At 42.8% G+C, this 18,344-nt stretch overlaps 2 protein-coding genes across 6 annotated transcripts in view; one reads left to right on the forward strand and one right to left on the reverse strand.

The window, feature by feature from the left end:
* ARMC10 (armadillo repeat containing 10) overlaps positions 1-18,344 on the forward strand; it is a 123,694-nt gene that overhangs the window by 103,453 nt on the left and 1,897 nt on the right. Inside the window, exons 7-8 of one of the 2 annotated variants that reach the window (XM_024990384.2) lie at positions 5,263-5,350; positions 17,409-17,539. In XM_024990384.2, coding sequence (XP_024846152.1) covers positions 5,263-5,350; positions 17,409-17,539 — 219 coding nt within the window. Of the gene's footprint in view, positions 1-5,262; positions 5,351-17,408; positions 17,753-18,344 lie in introns of those variants that run through there. The other variant, XM_015468863.3, reaches the window with a different exon arrangement.
* NAPEPLD (N-acyl phosphatidylethanolamine phospholipase D) overlaps positions 1-18,344 on the reverse strand; it is a 92,363-nt gene that overhangs the window by 42,165 nt on the left and 31,854 nt on the right. The window contains exon 1 of one of the 4 annotated variants that reach the window (XM_024990874.2): positions 15,656-16,525. The exons of 1 other annotated variant lie outside the window; for it this stretch is intronic. In XM_024990874.2, the coding sequence (XP_024846642.1) occupies positions 15,656-15,855 (200 nt within the window). In that variant the 5' untranslated portion in view covers positions 15,856-16,525. 4 annotated transcript variants of the gene reach the window in all.

The raw sequence follows: 18,344 nt of genomic DNA on the forward strand, positions 1-18,344 counted from the left end.
GAATAAATGTTGTACTCAGAGTAGACTCTGCACCTCAGTCCAGTGGAGACTGCAGGTCCCCTGACCCATTGCACCAGATTCCGTGTTCTGTCTTCATTCTCCTCGTTTGCTCCTGGCCCATCAGGGCAACGGTGATGGACAGGGAAGCCTGGCGTGCTGCAGCCCATGGGGTCGCAGAGTCGGACACAACTGAGCTGACTGATGCCCCAATTAATGACTACCTTTCCACACCTTCCAGCCACACTGATGACACTGTAGCGGATGTGACAGAAGCAGAAGTCTCACAGGGTGCCTCCGGGAGTCTCCTTAAGGGAAAGGGAGGCATTCTCGAGTCTCCCTGCATCCTGCTGCCTCAAGCCATCTTGAGCCATGAGTATGATGCCAACTCACTGGGAATGGCACAGAGAGCCAGGACTTCAGACAGAGGCCAGGTACCAGCCTGGGCCTTGCAACTCTGGACCTCCCAAAACTAAGCCTGACTGACACAATGATCTTAACTTGGAAGTTTAGGGAAGCTATAAAAACATGTAAGGTCATGTATCCAAAAACAGAGCCTTCCTAATCCAAACATGGGTCCACAGAGAGGCACAATGACTGCTCTAAGTATGTCATTTATTGAGCACTGTGTGTCAATTTATACACGTCCATTATCTAGTTTTATCCTCACATTCTCACCAAACAGATATTCTCTTCATATCACAGGTGACACACCAGCGGTTCACAGAATTTAATAGTTTGCATAAAGTCAAAAAGCTGGTAACAGTTGGACCTGGAAATCTAACCCAAGTTGATAAGACTCCATAATCCATGCTCTTTCCACAAATCATGTTGAATATGAAAGAAAAACCCAAAAACTTTGTCTTGAACAGACATCTAGGTTCTAAAGTTAGTAGCACACAGACAACAGGATGGTCTCACAAACAAGGCTAGCCTTTCTTGCTTTCAACAATGTTTCTCAGACCCCAAAGTAAAAAGCACTTAGTACACAATAAATACCAATTCTCTTATAACTGCCCTTTTAATTTTACATGGAGATTTTAAATGATGTAACTATTTCATTTAACTGCTAAATTATTTTTGTTTAAAGTTACATGGAAAAGAATAAATTAATCCTATATTTCAGTCATATAAACAGAAAATATATATGAGGCCCTGAAGATATTTGCCTTGCCTTGAAAATATGTCTTTGAGTTCATCTAGTATGTAACTCGGAGAAGGCAATGGCACCCCACTCCAGTACTCTTGCCTGAGAAATCCCATGGACGGAGGAGCCTGGTAGTGTGCAGTCCATGGGGTCGCTAGAGTCGGACACGACTGAGCGACTTCACTTTCACTTTTCACTTTCATGCATTGGAGAAGGAAATGGCAACCCACTCCAGTGGTCTTGCCTGGAGAATCCCAGGGACGGGGGAGCCTGGTGAGCTGCCGTCTATCGGGTCGCACAGAGTTGGACACGATTGAAGCGACTTAGCAGCAGCAGCAGTATACAACTACTTGGCATTTTATCCTTCCAATTTGAAGAATTTTTAATTAAATCCCAAGAAGAGACACTTTCAGGTAAGAGGATCAATACCCCAGGGCTTTCCCAGTTTTAGCACTGGAAGTCCTATATCCTGGGAACTCCATCAGTCCTGGGATAATCTGAAGACTGATCACTCTGTGGCCTCAGGGTACCATATACATGCATAGTTATGTCTTCAATAAAATGTATTAGAACGTAGACAGTTTATATGAAATTGGAGATGAGCATTATTAAAAAGGGTAATTTCCTGGTGGCTCAGCAGTAAAGAGTATGCCTGCAGTGCAGGAGACGTGGGCTCGATCCCTCTGTCAGGAAGATTCTTTGGAGAAGGAAATGGCAACCCACGCCAGTATTTCTTGCCTGGGGAATCCCATGGACAGAGGGGCTTGGAGGGCTACACTCTACGGGGTCATAAAGAGTCAGACACGACTGAGTGACTAAATCACCACCATTATTATAAAGTATGATTGTAAGATATTTGGGCAGCTAAGCAAAAAAGAAATTACAAAGCTCAATATAATCATGCTTAACCAAGAAAACGTTGCTGAGAACATCACAAGTGTATGTCAAATTCTTCACTGTGGTGATATTCAACAAGTTCACCAGGATTACCATTCACCCAGTCCAAAAATGGGCTCTGCCAGCCACACATACATTTATATATAACAGACATTTCATATATATGTATAAAACTGAGACACTATATGAAGAAACAATGAAAAAGGAATCAAAATTCAAACAACAGTTTTAAAGTACAAATGGTTCCCGACTTGTGTGTGTGCCGTGTCCTCAGCCGTGCCTGACTCTTAGTAACCCCATGGACTGCAGCCCACCAGGCTCCTCTGTCCATGGATTTCCCAGGCCAGAATACTGGAGTGGGTTGCCATGCCCTCATTGAGAGGATCTTTCCAACCCAGAGATCAAACCCACATCTCCTGTTTCTCCTACATTACAGGTCGATTCTTTACCCACTGAGCCATCAGGGAAGCCCAACCTACAATGATCCAACTTATGATTTTATGATGCATTTAGTAGAAATCCTACTTCGAATGGTGAATTTTGATCTTTTCCTGGGCTGGTAATATGTGGACCAAAAGATCCTCTTGCCTTGATAGGCAGCAGCAAGCCACAGTTCCCAAAGGAGAATGGGTCGCTGGCTAGCAATTACCATGGTAAATGACCCATATCTTTACAACCATTCTATTTTTCACTTTCACTAGTATTCAATAAATTATAAAAGATATACAACACTTTATTATAGAATAAGCTTTGTGGCAGATGACTTTGTCTAACTGTGGGCTAATGTAAGTACTCGAAAGTCATTCAGTCATGTCCAACTCTGTGACCCAATAGAATGTAGCCCATCAGGCTCCTCTGTCCATGGAATTCTTCACTCAAGGATATTGGAGTGGGTTGACATTCCCTTCTCCAGAGGATCTTCCTGACCCAGGGATCAAACCCACACTGCCTGCATTGCAGGCAAATTCTTTACCATCTGAGTCACCAGGGAAGCCCAATGTTAAGTGTTCAGAGCACACTTAAAGACAGCTAAGCTTAGCTATCATGTTTGACAGGCATAGTAAATGGATTTTCAAATGATGGTATTTTCAACTTATGTTTATGAGAATGTGACCCCATCATGGAGCATGATGGGCTACAGTCCATGGAGTCACAAGAGTCAGACACAACTTAGTGACTACACCACCACCAACAACCCCATCATAAGTCAGGGAGGGCTGTACCCTCATCTCTGTGAGATGGTGGAAAAGTTTAATTTTGATGTTTCAGTTCCATGGTATCATAAGAGGCTTAAAACTTTCTGGGGTAGAAACAGGAAATCTGTAAGTTAAAAGAGGTTGGGCCCAGCCATATACTTAGGTCCTTTGTAACTTGAACACCCCATGACCCAAGTCATCCCTTTGTGACCTCTTTCTTTTACAGGAGAAACAAACTGGGCCAGAGAGTTACATGGCACTGCAAGGGTCCAGGGTTGTAAAAGTGGTTGGACTCAGCCATATACTTAGGTCCTTTGTAACTTGAGCATTCCATGACCCAAGTCATTCCTTTGTGACCTCTTTATTTTACAGGAGAAACAAGTTAGGCCAGAGAGTTACATAGCACTCCAAGGGTCCAGGGTTGGCTGGTGAAAGAGGCTGGACAGCTTATTAGTCATATTCTCATCAGAATTATGCTCAGAAACACTTAGAACCAACATAGCTTGTGGTCAGCATGGGGAGATAAGTAACACATTTTACTTCACCTCATGGGAGATATTTCACATAGTTTAACTCATAAACAGATAAACTTGCTTCAAGTTTTAAATAGAACTCTGAGCTCAGAAACTCTTTGTTATTAGTTACTTCAGCCATACAACAGCACAATATACACAGCAGTACTTTTCATGAACTCTCTAAACAACCTAAAGAATGAACAAAGTAATTTGAAAACAAACACCTTTGTAATCTGAAGGATCTTCAAAATACAGAAAACAATTTTCAAAACTAATTACTGCTGTTGTCTAGTATTTCCAGCATCAGCGTCTTTTTTAAGCAAAACAAGCATCTCCCCATTATAAGCGGTGCCGGAAAAATGAGAAATCTTGGTGTGTATTCTGACAAATTCATTCTTATAGCTGAGAGACATTACAAATGAGCACAGGCATATATTGTTCAAACAGTATGCCACTGTCTCTTAATCTGGGAAGGCCCCCAAACTAAATAAATAGGAAAATCTGCTGCCTCAGAGGGGAAAGATGAATTGTTCCAGGTAGCAGGCTTGTACTGAGTTGATTTTCAGTCACTTTTGAATTTATGCTGATCCATCTAGATGCCTGCCCTGTGCCCCAATAGCCAACGGTACTACCATTTTAAGGGTACAACTTATGGCTGTGATGCTGACCAAAGCTTGCTGATCCAAACCACTCTTACCTTGGCTTCAACTGGTACCCCTTTCTAATAAGCAGCAGCAGCGTATACACATACTGAGCCTAAGGCCAGGGCTACTAGGCTAAGGAACCTCGGGTAAATCACTCAAATCTCCCAGGTTCTCGGTTTCCTGTTCCCCTCATCTGTGGAAGGGCATTAATAATCTCATGTAAGTCTCTAAAACCAAACTAAATGTAAACATATTTAAAAAAAATACTTGAAAGAGTTTTTGTAAATTATGAAGTTATAATACTGAAGAGGAAAAGTTAAAATTTTAGGTAACCTCCTGCTCCTTCTGCCTCTATAACACAGCTTGCTCCTTGCAAAGTCTGGATCACGTAGGTCACGCAGTCTCAGAAAGTGGGGACTTAACAATACTAGGAACTGGAGCTTATCTCACTCAGCCCTGTCCTGCTCTTTGCAACTGCCCAGCCCCTGCAAACCTGTTTATTCATGCCTGTCCGTGTATAGGTCAGGCATCCCCTCTCCATCTTGACTGCTGGTCCCACGCGAGCACAAAACCCTAGTTTAAACCAGCCTGTTAGCAGCTAGTAACCCCTTTGTTCAGGGCTCAGAGCTTGTAAGTTAACTCCTCTGGGCCCACCAGCGTAATAAACCTGAGTTCTCCAACTCTCTAAGTGTGGTGCTTGGTTTCTTGATTAGTGGTTTCAGCAACATTTCTGGAGGCCCCAGCAAGATTCCAACCATGCCAACCCCTTGAGCCGCCAGACTGGTGGCTTGGCTGGGCTGGAGCGAAGGAACCCCAAGACGAATGAGGAGGCATGCCGCCTGATGGTATTCCGGGTTCTCTTTCAGACTGGTGTCCCGACTCTCCAGATGGCCGAGCCCCAAATGGACTCACTGGAGGGACGGACCAACTCACCAGGAATGGCCACAGAATCAGGTATGATCCTGGGGCCAGTCCCCAGTCAGTTCCTACCCCAACGGGTAGAAGAAGAGACTTATCACCTCCTTGGAGCTCCCAGGAAGGAGACATTAGATAGGGAGAAATGGAGACTTGGGAGAATGGAGGCATTGTGACTGATAATCTCCTTGGAGCTCCCAGGAAGGAAGCAACAGTTAAGTAACCCTGGGGACTTGGGAGAAGGGAAGTATTGTGACTGATAATCTCCTTGGAGCTCCCAGGAAGGAAGCAACAGTTAAGGAAACCTGGGGACTTGGGAGAAGGGAAGTATTGTGATAGCTTCTGAATGATTTTGAGTGCGTGATTGCTGACTGAATGGAGTGAAAGAAATTTTTCTTTTTGGAAACTGCAAAACCAATTCTTTTTGCATTTGAAATTAAAAACAACTAGCTTGTTAAAAGGCTTCCCTAGGGAAAAGCTTAAAGTTGACCCTTTCCATGTCCTTGAAATACACAGCCAACTTTGCCTGAGACCTCAGCCTTTGGCAAATTAGAACTTCAAGCAAGGAAAAAAGGTAGTCAAAGAGGTATTTTAAATCTCAAACAGAAAACTATAAGATCTCTGACTGTCTGGATTTATCTATATCTCAGTGTATGTCTTTTGTTTTTTTTTTTCTGATATTGTTGAAGTTGTAAATGAGTTCTAATTTAATTGGCCTAAAGAAAAGTAAGCACTTACAAATCAAACAATTCTAAATACAAGAAAAATTAATCCAAATAAATTTCAGAGTCACATAAACTGGGTAATATTCAACATTAAATATCTAGTATTAATGTTTGTTTGCTAATCTAATAAGGAAGAAGTAGGATGTATGTTTTTAATAAAGAAGATATAAAAAAATTACATTTTATAAAGGGAAAAGAAAGTAGGTCTGACTTACAGGTGGCTGTTACAGAAAGTGGTTAAAAGGTATGTGAAAGGTGGACCCTGAAAAAATGTTTTGTGCATGGGTAGGATTAAGTTTAAAATAAATTTAATTAAATTTACCTAAATGAGTTTAAAGCAAGCTGGTGCAAAAACTTAAATTCGGCCTTTCTCTCTGTTAAGAGGACATACTCTCTTCAGATGTTGAACTGCTTTTAATTATAGATTTAAGTTTACCTCTTAATTGATCCATTCTATATTTACCTTTGAAATCTTTTGTTAACTTTGGCTAACTACTACTACTAAGTCGCTTCAGTCGTGTCCAACTCTGTGTGACAGTAAATAACTATTATTTCACAGTAACTTATATGATCCTACCTGACTGTTATAAATCCTTTTGACATTTATTGACAAAACTTCCTAAATGACTTTTAGCTAACTTTGGGATGCTTCAGAGGGCCCCTGAGACTTAAGCTACCTTGGTTGATTGGACACGTTAAATCACATGGGAAGTACCGTTAAAGGGATGATAAATCTTTTCAGGTTATACTGTATGGTTGATGTTACTAATACAGATATCCTAAAATTACGTGAAATTCATATAGCTCTGATATGCCCTGATAAAATATGGTCAATTATAATTCTAGTTATCATCTTAAAGTGTTATGACCAGGCTTCTTTTGTCAATTGCAATAGAATCAGATTTTAAACATCCTTTTTATGGTTTTACTCTCATGCCTTTAGAAAAATACTGCTAGTTCTTCAAGATTTAGGGAAAAGACTTTCTAAAATTAAGCAGATAAACCAATTTTGTTATTAACAGTAAGCTGGTACCAGACTGGAATTTGGTCTTTGTTTAGAGAACAAAGTTTTCTTAGAATGCAGCTTTTGATAACAGATTATTAATTTCTTTGCCTTTAAGTGATTTATATTTGTTTTTAAAATCTTTCTGTTACTTTGGTAAAGTAAATAAACATTAGTTAAGGTTATGGTACATGGAGACAAAGCTCATTCTGCTTCAACAAAAATATATAAGCCCTCACAGTTAGATTTTTGCTATCCTGATGTCCTTAAAACATGGCAACAGTCTGCTCCTAAATCAGGAAATTAAAAATGGATAAACAACAGCTGAAAATCAAAGAGCCAGGGCTATGGGAAATCTTGGCTTTTCCTGGCTCCCTGACATTTTTATCTGATGGGTTAAAGCCTTCCCTGGCTACAGTGTTAATGTCCTCACAATGAGTTCTCCAAAAAAGAAAAAAATTATGTTTCACTGAATATTCTAGTTTTGTTAATTAAGGTCTGTGCTTACTAAGACTCACTTCTGAGATATTTCCTTGTTATTTGCTAAAAGGTTTAATTACATTATTAAAAAGGACACTCTAAGATTGTTTCTAAAGCTTATCTCAGTAACCAGTCTTTGGATAAAGGTCAGATGCTCCATGATGTACAACCAGGAGATTAACACTTGGCTATAATCATTTAACTGAGTCAGATGACCTGGGGTATACCAGAGTATACCCAGTGAAAGTTCCTGACTTAAATTCTTACTTGTAATCTTACTAATAACTGCTAGCTATATTATTTTCTGCTGGAGCAGCTGTGAAGAGACACCCCACGCCCAAAGTAAGAGAAACCCAAGTAAGACGGTAGGTGTTGCAAGAGGGCATCAGAGGGCAAACACACTGAAACCATACTCATAGAAAACTAGTCAATCTAATCACACTAGGACCACAGCCTTGTCTAACTCAATGAAACTAAGCCATGCCCGTGGGGCAACCCAGGACGGGCAGGTCATGGTAGAGAGATTTGGCAGAATGTGGTCCACTGGAGAAGGGAATGGCAAACCACTTCAGTATTCTTGCCTTGAGAACCCCATGAACAGTATGAAAAGGCAGAATGATAGGATACTGAAAGAGAAACTCCCCAGGTCAATAGGTGCCCAATATGCTACTGGAGATCAGTGGAGAAATAACTCCAGAAAGAATGAAGGGATGGAGCCAAAGCAAAAACAATACCCAGCTGTGGATGTGACTAGTGTCAGAAGCAAGGTCCGATGCTGTAAAGAGCAATATTGCATAGGAACCTGGAATGTCAGGTCCATGAATCAAGGCAAATTGGAAGTGGTCAAACAAGAGATGGCAAGAGTGAATGTCGACATTCTAGGAATCAGTGAACTGAAATGGACTGGAATGGGTGAATTTAACTCAGATGACCATTATATCTACTACTGCGGGCAGGAATCCCTCAGAAGAAATGGAGTGGCCATCATGGTCAACAAAAGAGTCTGAAATGCAGTACTTGGATGCAATCTCAAAAACGACAGATGATCTCTGTTCGTTTCCAAAGCAAACCATTCAATATCACAGTAATCCAAGTCTATGCCCCAACCAGTAACGCTGAAGAAGCTGAACGGTTCTATGAAGACCTACAAGACCTTTTAGAACTAACACCCAAAAAAGATGTCCTTTTCATTATAGGGGACTGGAATGCAAAAGTAGGAAGTCAAGAAAAACCTGGAGTAAAAGGCAAATTTGGCCTTGGAATATGGAATGAAGCAGGGCAAAGACTGATAGAGTTTTGCCAAGAAAATGCACTGGTCATAACAAACACCCTCTTCCAACAACACAAGAGAAGACTCTATACATGGACATCACCATATGGTCAACACCGAAATCAGACTGATTATATTCTTTGCAGCCAAAGATGGAGAAGCTCTATACAGTCAGCAAAAACAAGACCAGGAGCTGACTGTGGCTCAGACCATGAACTCCTTATTGCCAAATTCAGACTTAAATTGAAGAAAGTAGGGAAAACCACTAGACCATACAGGTATGACCTAAATCAAATCCTTTATGATTATACAGTGGAAGTGAGAAGTAGATTTAAGGGCCTAGATCTGATAGATGGAGTGTCTGATGAACTATGGAATGAGGTTCGTGACACTGTAAAGGAGACAGGGATCAAGACCATTCCCATAGAAAAGAAATGCAAAAAAGCAAAATGGCTGTCTGGGGAGGCCTTACAAATAGCTGTGAAAAGAAGAGACTCGAAAAGCAAAGGAGAAAAGGAAAGATATAAGCATCCGAATGCAGAGTTCCAAAGAACAGCAAGAAGAGATAAGAAAGCCTTCCTCAGCGATCAATGCAAAGAAATAGAGGAAAACAACAGAATGGGGAAGACTAGGGATCTCTTCAAGAAAATCAGAGATACCAAAGGAACAATTCATGCAAAGATGAGCTCGATAAAGGACAGAAATGGTATGGACCTAACAGAAGCAGAAGATATTAGGAAGAGATGGCAAGAATACACAGAAGAACTGTACAAAAAAGATCTTCACAACCCAGATAATCACGATGGTGTGATCACTGACCTACAGCCAGACATCCTGGAATGTGAAGTCAAGTGGGCCTTAGAAAGCATCACTATGAACAAAGCTAGTGGAGGTGATGGAATTCCAGTTGAGCTATTCCAAATCCTGAAAGATGATGCTGTGTAAGTTCTGCACTCAATATGCCAGCAAATTTGGAAAACTCAGCAGTGGCCACAGGACTGGAAAAGGTCCGTTTTCATTCCAATCCCAAAGAAAGGCAATGCCAAAGAATGCTCAAACTACTGCACAATTGCACTCATCTCACATGCTAGTAAAGTAATGCTCAAAATTCTCCAAGCCAGGCTTCAGCAATATGTGAACCGTGAACTTCCTGATGTTCAAGCTGGTTTTAGAAAAGGCAGAGGAACTAGAAATCAAATTGCCAACATCCGCTGGATCATGGAAAAAGCAAGAGAGTTCCAGAAAAACATCTTTCTGCTTTATCGACTATGCCAAAGCCTGCGACTGTGTGGATCACAATAAACTGTGGAAAATTCTGAAAGAGATGGGAATACCAGAACACCTGACCTGCCTCTTGAGAAATCTGTATGCAGGTCAGGAAGCAACAGTTAGAACCGGACATGGAACAACAGACTAGTTCCAAATAGGAAAAGGAGTTCATCAAGGCTGTATATTGTCACCCTGTTTATTTAACTTATATGCAGAGTACATCATGAGAAACGCTGGACTGGAAGAAACACAAGCTGGAATCAAGATTGCCGGGAGAAATATCAATAACCTCAGATATGCAGATGACACCACGCTTATGGCAGCAAGTGAAGAGGAACTCAAAAGCCTCTTGATGAAAGTGAAAGTGGAGAGTGAAAAAGTCGGCTTAAAGCTCAACATTCAGAAAACGAAGATCATGGCATCTGGTCCCATCACTTCCTGGAAATAGATGGGGAAACAGTGGAAACAGTGTCAGACTTTATTTTTCTGGGCTCCAAAATCACTGCAGATGGTGACTGCAGCCATGAAATTAAAAGACGCTTACTCCTTGGAAGGAAAGTTATGACCAACCTAGATAGCATATTCAAAAGCAGAGACATTACTTTGCCAACAAAGGTTCATCTAGTCAAGGCTATGGTTTTTCCTGTGGTCATGTATGGATGTGAGAGTTGGACTGTGAAGAAGGCTGAGCGCCGAAGACTTGATGCTTTTGAACTATGGTGTTGGAGAAGACTCTTGAGAGTCCCTTGGACTGCAAGGAGATCCAACCAGTCCATTCTGAAGGAGATCAGCCCTGGGATTTCTTTGGAAGGAATGATGCTAAAGCTGAAACTCCAGTACTTTGGCCACCTCATGGGAAGAGTTGACTCATTGGAAAAGACTCTGATGCTGGGAGGGATTGGGGGCAGGAGGAGAAGGGGACGACAGAGGATGAGATGGCTGGATGGCATCACTGACTCGATGGACATGAGTCTCAGTGAACTCTGGGAGTTGGTGACGGACAGGGAGGCCTGGCGTGCTGCAATTCATGGGGTCGCAAAGAGGCGGACACGACTGAGCGACTGATCTGATCTGATCTGATATTATTTTCTATGTAGCTTGCTTCAGAAGATTATTTCTTATGTTACCAAATGTGTGACTGAGCCTGTGATAAAATGCTGGTATGCAGTTCCATATGAGATCAATAATTGTAATAATGTAACTAGATATGGGAAGAAGCAACAAGAAGAAATATTTTCCTGGACCAAGAGGCTACTAAGACAGGTATGGTCCAGAGACTTTTGCTACTTACCAAGCCTGGTCTAGTGACACCACATTGAGTGGCCTGTCAACGGAATCTTTGTTAGATCTGGGAATGAGACTTCCTAGCACCGTGGGACACAATGACCACGAAATGCCCCAAAACATAGTCAAATATGTGGCTATGAAAGGGCGCTGCTGACTGGAAGGTGGCCCTTGCCAACTGCCTTTACAAAGATTAAATCATGACCACTATAAGATGCTGACCTTCAACACCCCCTTGAAAGGAGTTCAGGGTGGAGACAAAAAATAAGGCACTCTGTGCTCCAGGAAAACCCCAGAAAAACAGACTTTCAGATAGTCAGATGTTTTCAGGTACAGATTTTTATGAGTCCAAATTCTTGCATCTTCTCATACCTAGACAAACACTAATATTACAAACCAGTGTCTGGACCTGGTTCTCCTGGCTAGCCCCTCAGCAGCTTTCCTACTTCTATTAATCTTTTGGCCATATATCTTTAACTTTCTTGTTAGGTTTGTTTCCCCAAGTAGTAGTACAACAAGAATACCCCCGGCCAACACCCAGACAGTGCTGGAACAAGCTGCCTTATCACTCAGTGGACTCTCACCGCCCTCCGTAAAGGCACCCCGAGGCCCTATTCTCCCTGTGAGATCTTATACGGGAGACCACCCCCAGTGATAGAAAAGCTCAAGGATGAGATGGTCTCAAGGGAGACCACCAACAACTAGCTGACCTGGAGATGTCCCAACACCTCCAGGCCCTGGGAAAAGTCTTCCACCAAATTGCCCGAGAAACCTTAGAAAGGACACCCATTCCTTTGGGCAATTGGGTTCATCCCTATCAGCAGGAGATGAGGTATGGGTTAAAGATTGGATCAAGGAACCACTTCAGCCAGTTTGGACAGGCCCTCACACGGTTGTCCTGGCAACCCCTACTGCTGTTAAAGTTATAGGTGTCATTCCTTGGATCCACCACACCAGAATCAAGAAGGCAGTGACTTCCTGTGATGAAGACACCTGGAAAGCAGTTCAGGACCCCCCAAAACCTCCTCAAGGTCTGGTTCCAAAGACAACAGCCCTTACCCGTGAAGGACGCTGAGCCCTGCTCTAGTCACTCCAAAAGCTGACTAGTCAACACACGGCAGAAGCCCGAGGATCCTTCAGTCTTGCTCCAGTCACACTCCAGCAGCTGGCTGGTCAACACACAGCCGAAGCTTTAGGATCCAGCTATCAAAATATGGATGGATTTTCACTGTCAAACCTGGCCTCTAACCCTAATTGGTATTATTGCTGTTGTCTTCACTACAGGACCAACTAGACTTCCTGGCTCAGGTGGTTTTATAAAGTAGGAGAGAGCTAGGCCTACTGACAGCCAAAAAGGGAGGAATCTGCCTCTTCCTGAATGAAAGACGCTGCTAAAAGCAGCATGTAACCAATCAGAAATAGTCAGAGACATGGCCTAACAGCTAAGGGAGAAACTAGCTAATTCCTGGGATAACTGAAACAATATCTGGAGCTGAGGATCGTGGCATCTCCCTTTAACAGGTCCTCTCTTTATGCTCTTTGCGGTGCTCTTTTTTGGCCCTTGTATCCTCAATACAATTATCAGGATCATAACTTCTCGGATTGAATCCATAAATTTACATATGGTAATAGCTCAATATAGCCCCCTAAACAATGGAGAGCTCTGAATGTCCTACCAAAACATGAGATGATGCTTTCTACAATGAATGATAGAAGCATCAAGAGGGGAGAATGAAGAGGAAAAGTTAAAATTTTACATAATCTCCTGCTCCTTCTGCCTCTGTAACTCAGCTTGCTCCTTGCAAAGTCTGGATCATGTAGGTCACAGAGTCTCAGAAAGTGGGGACTGGAGCTCATCTCACTCACCCTTGTTCTGCTCTTTGCAACTGCACAGCCCCTGGAAACCTACTTAATCACGCCTGTCCATGTAAAGGTCAGGCATCCCCTCCCCATCTTGACTGCTGTTCGTGCGCGCGCAAAACCCCTTAGTTTAAACCAGCCTGTTAGCAGCTAGTGTTGCTCACTATAGTCTGTCTATAAAAACTCTGTAACCCCTTTGTTCAGGGCTCAGACCTTGGAGTGTTAACTCCTCTGGGCCCACCAGCGCTGAGTTCTCCAACTCTCCGAGTATGGTGCTTGGTTTCTCGATTTCTAGTTTCTGCAACAATACATTATTTAAACAACTGAGTTGGCAAAGACTGTATCTCTGATGTAACAATACTGCCCCTGAGATGTATAAGTTCATGCATAATCTATCACAAAGTCTGTTAATTAAAATATTTAAATACACAATTAATGATTATTAAATTCAAAAGACAAGTCAAGGAAAGCACTATAAATATAGCAAGGTAGAAGTCTTCAGTATTCTAGCATCTAAAATAGTACACGATTTGACTTAGACTGGAAATCACATGGGTAATTCTTTAAATACCAGTTTTACGCATGACCTCAGGCCTTCAGCCTAAATTGTGTGCTCATTAATTATGGGCACAGTTCATTTCCCCAGTAATACTTCCATGAAAACATTTCTTACCTGTATGCATTTCAATCTAAAATTTCCAGATCAACACAAACCACTTACAGGCATATTCTAATTTACAAAGAAAAAAAGAATAGAATGGAATGGAAAAACTCACTATAATTACAGCTGTCTACCACTACAAAGAAAAAGCAGAATGAAACAACAAATTAAAGTCAAGCAATACTTTTTCAAACACAGACAAAAATGTTCTTAAAAATCGCCCCAATTTCCCAAGTTCACTAATACTCAAAATTAACATAACACCCTTTTCATACAAGATGACTCTATCATAGAAAGTATAACTAAAACCCTAACCCTACGAAGGAATGCTTGTATTAAAATGTCCTTCATATAGTTATAACTGAATTAATTTCATAATTAAATTTTGCAATATGAAATGTGAGACGCTGAATGAAAATAAGAGTATGAGAAATACACTAAGTATTATCGTCTCTTTGAGACTACAAAATTCTTGCAGCAGGAAGACCTGCAGAATGTAATTAAATAAAATCAGAAAATTGTGACTATATTTTCACTTAACTTAAAACATTTTGAAGTCAGTAGCACTCTTAAATTTTAAACAAGACCTAAATTTCTTCTCTAACAGACTGAAATTTTCTTCCAACAAAATCAGACTACTGTGGGAAACTGGTAATCCTTTCTTTTTAAACATTACATAACTTCTTCCTAAACAATATGGATGTCTGAGGCTAAATCAAAACCAATGAAACCGAAAATAGAAATGGAACTGCTAGATATTCATTCTTAACAAAGATGGAAATTATTTCTTAGTTTTCAGAGAGCTGTATTTCAAGAATCACTTTCTCAATAATTAACCAGAATTATCAACTAGCAAACACTTGATGTTAATTAGCCAAAGTAAACCAGGTGAGTCATATTCTAACATATACAGAACAACTGCAGTAAAGGAAAAACCAAAAATCAAGTGACGTTTTAAAGGTTAACTTTTCTCATACTAGAATTTTCCAGGTACAACAGAGATATGATGCATTAGACTGAGAAACCTGTAGAAACGTATTGATCTCAACTACCAAGATTATAGCGAGTTCTAGTCAAAGGAGGGGGTAAAAATTATCTGAATACCTGTTTTGAAAAGCCTGCAGTAACACTCAACTTGAGAAACAAACCACCGAACAGAAAACAAGAATGCACGGTCAAAAAAACAAAAACAACAAAAAAAGAAAGCACCGTCTTCTACCACCTCGCCGCACCTTGCTCCAAACTTTAGCTCTTCGTTTCCTTTCCGTGGTTAACTTTCAAAATAAATGGGGAGAAACCTGTCGCAACGAATTTTCAGAAGTAAGTACTATAGGTGAAGCAGAAATAAACTGTTCTAAGGAAGTTGTCTAACCACTCATTTACATACACCAAAAGACACCCACATATATTCCAGTCGGTGAAGATGCTACCTCGTGAACTGCAGAGAAGCTTGGACCTATATATAACAAATCCCAGAGACGGCTACTCTCCCAAGCACGGGGGAAAAAAAAAAAAAACTATGTGGCTCTTAAAACACGCAGCGCAGAGATGTGGGCTCCGCACAAATTCAAACGAAGCCCTACCATTCAAAAGCGCAGCATCTCCGAAATGAGGCAGGGCTCGGGAGCAGGAATCCACCCACAGCCCGCTCTACTCCGCCGAAGAGGCCAAGCAGCCCCAGGCCGGGGCGTGAGGACCGCTCCTCCCAGAGACCTAGAGGAAGCCAGCCGAATCGCGCAGTGGAACTGAGCGAAGCGCGGGGGAGGGAGGCGGGCGCGGGGCGTGGGCTCACCAGGCGCGGGGGGCGGTCGGGCGCGCGCGCCGCCGCTTCTGCTGCTGCAGCTCCTCGGCTACTGGCCACGGCGCCCCAGCACAGCGGGAGGGGCCACGGAGGCCGGCGCCCGAGTTCCTCCGCCCCCGGCCCCGCCGCGCCGGCTCCGCCAAGGGCGCCAGCAGCTGCAGGCAGCGCCTCAGCGCTCGCCGCCTCACCATCCCAGGCCGAGCAGGCGCCGCAGCCCACCCGGCGGCCCGAGGCCGCGCGGGACCCTGGCCGAGCTAGGTTCCGCTCCACGTCGCCAGATCACTCACTCATTGTGACCTTCGAATCTGGCAGCCCCGCCAGGGAACCTGGCAGCCCCGGGCTGGCCGGTGCTCTGGCCTTTACCAAGATGGCCGGACCCCGCCGGCGAGGCCGTGTTGGTAAAGGAGGTGTCGCGGCCCGCTACGCCCCTCCCGGCCCGGCCCCTGTCCTTGCCCCACTCGCCCTCCGCACAAGCCCTTCTGACACTATGCAGGCTATCTTGTCCTAGACCAGACGCTAACTTGCAGATAGCTTGAACAGCTCCCGGATCAGCCGCCCATTGCTAAATTAAATGGAAGCGTGGTGGCGGTTCTTAGCCTGCGCTATCCTAGTAGGCCAGTGAAAGTGAAAGTGAAGTCGCTTACCCGTGTCCGACTCTTTGCGACCCCATTGACTGTAGCCTATCAGGCTCCTCCCCATGGGATTTTCCAGGATTTTCCAGGCAAGAGTGCTGGAGTGGATTGCCATTTCCTTCTCCAGGGGATCTTCCCGACCCAGGAATCGAACCCGGGTCTCCCTCATTGCAGGCAGACGCTTTGTCTGAGCCACCAGGGAAGCTTAGGCAGCAAGAAACTTACAGTGATGACCAAATACCACCAGATTACTATTCTTAGCTTTTCCCCAAGTTTTCATTTTTGAGTTGCAGGATGCAATTCATTGTTTTTTAAAGTGTTTTAAAGTATAGACAGATGCAAATAGAATTCAACAATGAGTGGTTGGGTGTTCACGGGCCAGAAAGAAATGCCTTCAGCCTGGGCCTCCGAATGCAGATACAACTGCGGGAAAATGCAAAACAAATTACTTTGCAATTTGAAGGTGAACGTGCCAAGTGTAATAGCGTAGGAATGTAAAGCAGATTATATCAGGTGTGGACTTTTACCTCCTCGGGGAGCTTGCAGCTGAATCTTATTGACTTAAGGGTGATTAAGAGCTGCTTGTTCCTGGGTCACAGTGTTCCTCGCTGCAGCAGGGAAAAGAAACAGCGCTACAAAACCAAACTATAAATTGAAGCTACTGATAGCTCAGGAGGTCCTCACAGTGCCCTTAGCAGAGGAACTTTTGAAAAATATCCTCTGCTCCCCTCACCCCAATTCTTTATGATGATGTTCAAATATACAGAAAATAGAGATACCTTTTTGTTATACTGTCTGAATAAATTGCAGGTATCAAAATCAATCACCCCTAAATACTTCAGCCTGTGTCTTCTAAAAAAATAAGAACATTCGCCTCAGAAATCACAATACCAGTACCACATCTAAGACAACAATTCCCTGATGGTATTTAACATCCAGTCCATTTTCAAGTTATGTGATTGTCCCAAGAAGGTCTTTTAAGCCTTTTTTCCTCCTAAACTAAGATATTGCCTAGGCTCATGCACTGCATTAATGTTTATGCTTTCTAAACTCTGGAATATCACATAAACTTTATGGATTGTGTTGTCATTTCTACTCAACTTCTGTTGTAGAAAGGGGGGCCCCCTCACCCAGGGCCCCAAGAACGGGCTCTTGTCTAACACTCAGAAAAGAACTGTCGGAGGAGACATGTGCTGACAAAGAAACTTTATTGGAAGAAGGCACCCGAGCAGAGAGCAACAAGGTAAGGGAACCCAGGAGAAATGCTCTGCTTTCGGGTTTTATGGTGATGGGATTAATTTCCAGGTTGTCTTTAGCCAGTCATTCTGACTCAGAGTCCTTCTGGTGGTGCATGCCTTGTTCAGCCAACATGGATGCCAGACAGAAGGATTTTGGGAGGTGGTCAGACACCGAACCCTTCTGGTTGGTGGTGGCTTATTAGTTCCCTGTTCCTTACCAGGACCTCCTGTTGTAAAACAAGTCATGCAAATAGTTACTATGGTGCCTGGCCAGGGTGGGCGGTTTCAGTCAGTGTGCTTCCCCTAACACTTCTAAAGCTTAATTTTTCTTGACAATGAAAAGCTGTTTAGTATACCAATTTTTGTCATTCCAGGCAAAACTACCTTGTCCTGCTTCACAGTACAGAGCAGAATGAATGCTGTGCCTCTTGCATTTCACTCATGGTTTAATTTTAGATCCTGACCTGCTGAATTGGGTTTTCTATGTCCTTCGCTCTTTGGTGACCCCTAGAAAGTCAGGCATTTGGCATATAATGGTTTGTCTTTTAAGTTGTCACTGTTAAAAATAAGACAACAGGCCTAAAATGGAGTCAATTAATGCTTAGCTCCACATCACCAAATGGAGACTTATAATGTCAGCCTCTCCTGGAACTGGAATCTTAAACCAGTCAATCAAGGAATCACCTGGTCAGCACTAGTGAGATAATCAGCCTGATATATCTATGTCATGACACGACACACCCAGACCCACATCATCCCCTAAAGGAAAGTGACCTTGTCACAACCAATTCACTTTCTGCTAGTATGACT

This window comes from Bos taurus, chromosome 4 (genome assembly GCF_002263795.3).
Source record: "Bos taurus isolate L1 Dominette 01449 registration number 42190680 breed Hereford chromosome 4, ARS-UCD2.0, whole genome shotgun sequence".
Classification (NCBI taxonomy): Eukaryota; Metazoa; Chordata; class Mammalia; order Artiodactyla; family Bovidae; genus Bos; species Bos taurus.